This window comes from Sinocyclocheilus grahami, unplaced genomic scaffold (assembly GCF_001515645.1).
Source record: "Sinocyclocheilus grahami isolate Dianchi unplaced genomic scaffold, SAMN03320097.WGS_v1.1 scaffold222.1, whole genome shotgun sequence".
NCBI classification, from domain to species: domain Eukaryota; kingdom Metazoa; phylum Chordata; class Actinopteri; order Cypriniformes; family Cyprinidae; genus Sinocyclocheilus; species Sinocyclocheilus grahami.
The window spans coordinates 3,456,314-3,464,653 of record NW_015505401.1 but is presented as its reverse complement, the minus strand read 5'-3'; the positions used below and the strand labels follow the sequence as shown (position 1 = coordinate 3,464,653).

The following is an 8,340-nucleotide window of genomic DNA, read 5'->3' as shown; positions in this document are numbered from 1 at the left end:
TATATATATATATATATATATATGTGTATATATATATAATTTTTTTCATGAATTAGAAACCATGTGCACAAGTATATTTTTATGAACTTGAAACTTTCTGCACTAATTTTTAAAAGATTTTTCCATTTATTTGACATTGACGCTATAATTACACACAAGTTTTTATTACATAATTGAATTTTGCACAAAAAGTACACAAGCAAATAGCTAAATGCCCCATAACCCAGCTGTTCTCACACTTCCTCTGTTTATGGCTTTCGCTGCTAGTATTCCGCAACACAAGCTACTCCCACGGAGAGAGCACAGGAACATCTGCATCTTGTACATAAAACATCTGGCATGGATGTTTCTGCATTCTGGACAAAAGAAGCACATCCATCTATGGGATTTACGCGGGACCGGGTACTCTCAAGTCGACGCATTCCTCCAAAGTACTGCAGACAGCGGCCTAATCTGTCTGCGGTATGCAGGCTCTGCTATGTCAACACACTGGCATGCCATGGAGAGAAACACCTATGGAACCATTAATCATCTCAGGACAATATCCTCCCTGTTTTTATCAGATGATCTCTGACAAACACAGGCACAAAAAACATTCAACTTCATCCGGACAGACTGACAGACGTTCCATTGCCTCATTATAGCAGGTACAAGCATAATTCATAAAACCGTATGGCCTTAAAGAACTAATACTTGTACACCAACACAGCACTGATTGACAACACTCCAGATTTAGAACTGCGAGTGGAACCCACATAAATCTGTGGACAGATATGTACAGGGAGCAAATTTACCCAGTGTTACATTTCTCTTTCGCAAAAAAAAGTCTGTACACAGTAAATACAGATGTGTTTCCGAAAGCACACCCACAACTGATGAGAATACCACATGCCTCTGGCAAACACACTGCTCTTTTCAGATGCTAAATTGGTCTTCAATATGGATAAACAGCACTTGGACTGTTGGCACATTTCTATAATGCTCTTTTGGCTTGTGCATTAATATATCACAATACTGTCACTGAATAATGTCTGAAAAAGTACAATTAGCAATTATTACAGCTTTAATTCTGGTAATCTCATGGCAGATATTCATATATTCACCATATAATTAACTTAAAAGTGAAGTAAATTGACTATAAATAAAATGAGCTTAAATCAAAGAGGCCAGAATACTGGTGTAAACTCTGAATGGACCTCTCTTTAAGTTTATTAATGGTTCTTTAGTAGTTTGCACTGTGGGGGTTTACTGTTACGTGCGATTCACACTTCCACACCACTGAGCCCACCATCTCTGCACAAAGTTTCCCCTCTCTCTATCGCTCTCTGTTTTTTTCACTTGTCCCTCTTTTTCTGTATTCTTTTCACTGTAATGATTGCCTGTTGCAGGATTCACCACTAAAAATGTATGAACATAGTTCGACAGACAGACAGACGGAAAGAGAGAGAGAGAGAGAGAGAGACAGGCAGACAGGTAGAGAGACAGCCAGATAGACAGAAGTATAGAAAGACACATAGAGAAACAGACAGATAGAAAGAGAGATAGAAGTCTGACAGACAGATATATAGAAAGACAGAGAGACAGACAGACAGATAAAAAGACAGAGACAGACAGACAGATAGAAAGACAGAGAGAAACAGACAGATAGAAAGAGAGAAAGAAAGACTGACAGAATAACAGACAGATCTCTCTGTTTTTTTCACTTGTCCCTCTTTTTCTGTATTCTTTTCACTGTAATGATTGCCTGTTGCAGGATTCACCACTAAAAATGTATGAACATAGTTCGACAGACAGACAGACGGAAAGAGAGAGAGAGAGAGAGAGAGAGAGACAGGCAGACAGGTAGAGAGACAGCCAGATAGACAGAAGTATAGAAAGACACATAGAGAAACAGACAGATAGAAAGAGAGATAGAAGTCTGACAGACAGATATATAGAAAGACAGAGAGACAGACAGACAGATAAAAAGACAGAGACAGACAGACAGATAGAAAGACAGAGAGAAACAGACAGATAGAAAGAGAGAAAGAAAGACTGACAGAATAACAGACAGACGGATTGACAGATAGAAAGACAGAGAGACAGACAGATAAAAAGACATATAGAGACAGACAGATAGACAGATAGACAGATAGATAGATAGATAGATAGATAGATAGATAGATAGATAGATAGATAGGTCTCCTTTCCCTCAAAAATATTCCATTTGCTAAGCTAATTGAGGGGATCAGAAATTCAGATCAAACTTACATTAGATTCCATTCTGTTACGGTTTCCACACACACACACACACGCACACACACACGCTGTTTCATGACTTCCTCTGCCAAGGATTGTATATGCTGTCAGCACACAAATATTGTTCAGATACTCGCTTTACTAGAAGTGCACACAGGTGTTCTGAGTGGGAGTCTGTTTACGTCCACGAATGAAGTGTCAACACAGTCATCATACATCTGTCATAACATGTTGTCTTGGCAATGGATACAGTTAATGTTTGGTTACATCATGTTACGATGACATTATTTTGTGGAACAGCACAACAAGAAAGGGCACTCACATAATCTGTTATCAACACCTGTTGTTTGCCCTAGAGGCAGCTGAATTGTTTTACTTTTATCTATTTATTTATTTTTTAATGTTAATTGGTGTAATTGAGCAGTTACGCAGTTACATTTGGGCTGTTTCCAAGTCAGACCAGAGCGTTTGTGGCTTTGAGGACTTATGAGAATGCTCACTGTTGTGGAATTGAAACCTGAAAAACGTTCAAAATGGAATGAAATGAAAAGAAACAAGGAATGAGAGCCAGTGAGGAGCCACTTACTATCGTTTTCATATTAATTTCATTATCGCTAAGAATCACGAAATGACCTTTTAACTTCTCATTTCAGTGACAACATATTGAAGCAAAGCATCAAGCTTTCCTTCTATAGACAGAATCCAGAAATAAGATGTCACCTTTAGAAACAGATTGGATACTGCTTAAATATGGATGAGCATCACCATGAATGAGTAGCACTGATAAAACTGTGGATGTGGTGCAACTTGTTGGAATCACAGTCAAACGAAAGAGTTTGTAAAACCATAGGGCTAAGGTTTAAAAATGAAAGAGAGAGAACTTATTTCAGGATGTACTGAAAACATGAGGGCAGTTGCTTCACTCACACAACAAATCAATAAACAAGGTACCAGCACGACCAACACAAAGGCTTTTAACAACTTCCAAATGTCTTCCTGTAAAATTACACTGCGGTGGCTTGATTGTATTGCTTCTTTGTGATGGGCTTCATCACAGTTGAGAGCTAAAGGTAATGAACACATACAGAACTGCGTCCTGAAGCAACCTGCAAATTACTTGACAACACTTTGAAAGCAGTGTTGCAATTAGGAATCGATGTACTGCGTTGCTGTGCAGTCTAGTTCGCGCAGAGAATAGTGAGTCCTGCGGATAAGAACAAACTCTGATAAGGAGGAATTTAAATTCTCATTCATCTTTATCTGAATTTCATTTGTGACACTACAGTGGTTTTCGATTTCAGAAGTGGAAGAAGTCAACTCATATCTGAATTTTTAGAGCGTAAAACTGGCTGAGAAGCATTCAGGTTCTCTCAGGAGGAGATCAGGTTTCGACTAAAACGTGTCTCAGGAGGACACATGAATATGAGCTGCGGAAGACCAATACATTTATAAAGTGACATGAAACTTCAAGTGAATCTTCTGAGATGGAAATGCAATTGTTATCATACAATTGCATTTCCAAAAATGTAAACATACAAAGAGTTTAGTGTACTGTAACTTTCTCAGGAATCTCTTCAAAACATTTTCCAGACGTTGTGACATCCCTGTAAAAATGATGAGCATCATCACTCTAATATCATACACTCTAAAAAATGCTGGGTTAAATACAACCCAGTGCTGGGCAAAATAGGGACAAACCCAGCAATTGGGTTGTTTTGACCCAGCGGTTGGGTTACTACCCAGAAGGTTGTGTTAAACATTTAACCCAACCGCTGGGTCAAAACAACCCAATTGCTGGGTTTGTCCCTATTTTGCCCAGCACTGGGTTGTATTTAACCCAGCATTTCTTAGAGTGTACACATCATGTTATGATAGGTTTTACAGATCTTGCCAGGACCAAGTTATAACTTGCTGTACTAAACGATGCATATTAAGAGTGATTTAAATGTATTAAATAAGGATAATATACTATAATACACAACCATCACAACAACATGTTTATAATATGCCGCGTATAGGAAGAATGTAGCCTATACACAATCAACAAAAGTAACAAGAAGAACTATGCTTAAACTCACCTTGTCGCTGGACAAGCATACAGCTGCTGAAAGTGTCAGGATTATCCAAATGTTCCTCATTATTCCTCTTAAGAAGTCTTTTGCAAAGAAACCAGCCGCTCTCTTACAGCTTCACCTAAAACACATACGCAAGGTCCTTTCGAAGAGATATTTGGCGTGTTGCTCCACCTGATCAAACTTCTCTTTTGTCTTTCCAAAAGGGAACTGTTGAGAGAGTCTTGATGTGATGTTAAAGTCTCGGGTCCATGTGAGGCAGCGCAGCTTTGCTCGGACAGACAGAGGATGAGAGAGAGAGAGAGAGAGAGAGAGAGAGAGAGAGAGATGGATGGATGGAAACTGGCATGAACTGGTTGACCTGAAGCTGGATACATGAATGTGTATTAAAGACTACTGCCATGGAGAAGTAGGGCGGGGGAGGATTTTTGCGTCACAGACACAGTTACAATACTTTGTCTCAAAACCTAGTAAACTGTCAAAATGAACATCATTTTTGAACATCAAAATGTTGTCTATGTGTGAAGCTTACTTGGCTTCGAGACAGACTTCAGCCAAATCAGTCCAAGTTAGTAGACGCAGCTGTTTTTTTCTGCTCCAGGAACCAAAAAAACAGTTCCAAACAGGTATGACTAGCTGGTTACTAGTTTGTTGTTGGTCTACCACCTTAGACAAATGGTTCTCAACGTTTTTGACTCCAGGAACCCCTTTGTCCGACTCGAGACAATATACAAGACTTGTCATCTAAGCTTATGTACATCTGGTATCTATCTATCTATCTATCTATCTGCTTTTGTTATAATAAATATAAAAAAAATAAAAAATACATGTCGGTTAGAATTTAAATTAATACAAGTTAAATAATTTTCACATTCACCAACTATAAACTATCTACCACTATTTTACATAGACTATGTAAATCAAAATTCCAATTGCAAACCCATTCAGGCAGAGCTAAAATTGGAATAAAATGTAGTTTATCATAGTTGCTATTGTTTTAGTTATTTTGTAGCAACCGTTGCTATGATAACCTATCAGCCACCACTGCCTTCAACAGAAAAACAAAATGGCAAAGACTTTGAAATCGTTTTGTGTTGTTTGAATGTTATCCCATATTAGTCATGTCCCTACAGTAGTAACACTAACAGTCCTACACTGTAAAAAAATGACCGTGAAATTAACGGTAAAAGACTGTAAAAATGCTACAGTAAAAACCTGTTAAATGGTTAACGGTAAATTCCCCTACTATATACGGTGAAAAACTGTATTGGATATTACATGTATTGGACAAAAATTTTACGGTAGTATACCGTTTTGGAAGTGAAAAATACCTTATAATTTACAGTGAATAACCGTAAATTGACATTCCCAGAATTCCCTGTGTTACATTTCAAATGTGATGTTTTTTTTGTTGAAATAACTGTTTCTTCTTATCGGTTTTGTATATTAGGGTTGTGTGTTACACCTAATGGTGTTAAATGAATGTTTATTGCATTATTTCAGTTTCATGTGTGTTACCGTGATTGTGTTTAGCATTTGTGCGAATGACACTGTGCACCTTCTATATATGTTATTATTTAAAAGCTGCTTGTGATGGGCTTTGGTTCATCATGTGACTTTCTCATCACCACCTGCATTTGGTGGTTATCAGTGTATCACAAAGGTACAAAACAGATTTCAGTACATCATTAGGTTGGTATATTAGCATTATATCAGTTAATGAAATTACGGTATTTAACTGTAAATTTAAGTTAAAACCGTAAAACGTTGCTACCTTAATTTTTACGGTAAAAACGTAAAAAAAATTTTACAGTGTATGTTATTTTAGCTCAAAATATGGTTGATTAGTCATTGTCATTTCTACTTTAAAACACGTTTCATATTTTTTCCTATAGATTTTATTATTTTAGCTAAAACATTTTTCATTTGTAAGATGATGTTCATAATGTTGTCTTCTGGGATATACAACCTATCTGTGCGAATATTCTTGGGGAATAAAAATATTGAGTGGAAGGAACTGTTGTAGTGGGGGTTTATCTCCCCCTGCTGTTCTGTCCTGATATCAGCGAAATACAAACACACTTTACATAATGCATTATACACTTCATTTAAAGAGCACTTTTCATGCAAATAGAGGTTCAAAGTATTTTAATAAAGACTCAAAGTTTGAATAATGTATACACAAGTGCATTAGTACTCAAAAACATCAAATGTTTTATTCTAGATGCCTAAAATAAAGAGCTCACAACAAATTAATGTTTTTAATGTTTTATCAAAGTTATGTATTCATAAACATGTGTTTTAAGGGTAACCAGGGAAACGGAGTTAGTGGCAGATAATTTTGTCTTTACCGTCAATAAAAGGTATCTGATGGATTTCGTTATGTCAATGATATTCACAACAATAAATACAGAGATTATTCCAAGACCTCAAGACAAATATCACATAGCAAAATAAAAACTGTGTCTACATGATACACCTGAATAGATAAAGGTCATTTTAAATTAGACTGAGGTGAGTGGCACATGATACTGAAAAATACAGTATGCATACAAGTCAAGAGATACAGAGGAGGAGGAGCGAAAAAAATATTGAAAAAGCAGCAGTCACACTATCATCTAACCCCAGGTTTAATGTCTGTTGCTTTTAAGGTGCTGATTTGGTTTTTCCTCCAAACAGGAGGAATCTGTGAAAAGACAAAAAAAAGTTACAATCATCACTATAATCAGGGGTGCACATAAGTGGTACGCAGGTGCGCATGCGAGACCAAAAAATAAAAAATAAATAAGTTGTGTAAATAAGTTCTGACAGCGCATTTGTGTACAGACATGGTTGACAGCTGTTACTGCACAATTACCATTTTAGATCGACAAACTAATACTGTATAAGATTTCTATTCAAACTGAATAAATAAATCTAGGCTACCTGCTGCCGTTTTCAAAGCACAATGAAAAACTGTGACATTTCATTCACTGATGCGCTTCAGTCGGCAGCACTAAACCCGGAAGCGCATATACTTACTTGCCGGGCAAACCGTCAAAATAAAAGCCTGTTGATTTTAAGTTTGAAAATGATGAAAATTCATCTTTAAAACAAATAAACTAAATATTAGCATTTTTTAAAAGTTTACTATAAAATAGTTTTATTTGTATTTAATACTCCCTTTTTATAAAAAAATATAATAGTATTATCACGCATTCCCCCGGTTTCACAGACAAGGCTTAAACCCAGTCCCAGACTAAAATGTAAATCTGAGCCGTTTCAACTGAAAGAAACTTGCACTGTTAAAATATATCAGTGTCTTTGTTTTGTCTCAAGATGCACACCAGTAATGTTTTTTCTAAGGCATGTTAATAAAAATTACTTAAACGTCCTAATTGAACTATGGCCTAATCCTGGTTTAAGCCCTATTCGCACGGGATTAGTATTACCTGGTCACCTCCAGTCATTTGTAATAATTGTGGAGGTTGTCTGTGATCTTAATCCCGTGCGAATCGGACATGTCTGTAATTTCTAAAGTAAAAATTCCCCCGGCAAATGACCTACCATATTTCGCCGAACACCGAGGTCCTGTGCTAATATTAGTGCGAATCGGCATCTCTGTGATTCGGCCAGCATTTGGCGGGTCGCATATAATTTTTCGAGGTTTTTGTTTGCTGTGCGCCTTTTTATCCATCTTTCACGAAGAATGGAGCTGCGAGTGTTTGATAGTATTTTGGGTGCTGTCATCATATCGCTATACCATACAATTTGCAGAAAGAGAAAGCTGAAAAGGTTTTGAGGTTAATGTGTTACAAATATATCAAGCATAAAGCTTGAGATATTATTTTAGCCAGGTGAAATGTAAATGACACAGCGCACGAAACTATATTAGTTTCTTTTTTTTAAATCCATCTGGACCATAAAATGGGACTCTCAAAGCCTTGACATCCGGGTTATCCAGGAGACAAGTCAGTAAATTTGAGTAAAATCACAGGCTTTGCTTATCCCGTGCGAATGCACCACAAGAAATTCAGATGTGGGGGGGGGG

The 8,340-nt window shown here is 36.9% G+C and overlaps 2 protein-coding genes across 3 annotated transcripts in view; both read right to left on the bottom strand.

The window, feature by feature from the left end:
* Positions 1–4,586, bottom strand: part of LOC107596743 (syndecan-2-A-like) — a gene marked incomplete at its 3' end in the record, with an annotated part of 27,178 nt that extends 22,592 nt beyond the window's left edge. Inside the window, exon 1 of the mRNA XM_016287540.1 lies at positions 4,317–4,586. Within this exon, the coding sequence (XP_016143026.1) occupies positions 4,317–4,376 (60 nt within the window). The remainder of the gene's footprint in view (positions 1–4,316) is intronic.
* A 1,931-nt stretch (positions 4,587–6,517) lies between these two features.
* The window catches only part of mrs2 (magnesium transporter MRS2), an 11,449-nt gene continuing 9,626 nt past the window's right edge, over positions 6,518–8,340 (bottom strand). For both annotated transcript variants that reach the window (XM_016287492.1, XM_016287493.1), the window contains one exon: positions 6,518–6,996. In XM_016287492.1, the coding sequence (XP_016142978.1) occupies positions 6,925–6,996 (72 nt within the window). In that variant the 3' untranslated portion in view covers positions 6,518–6,924. The remainder of the gene's footprint in view (positions 6,997–8,340) is intronic.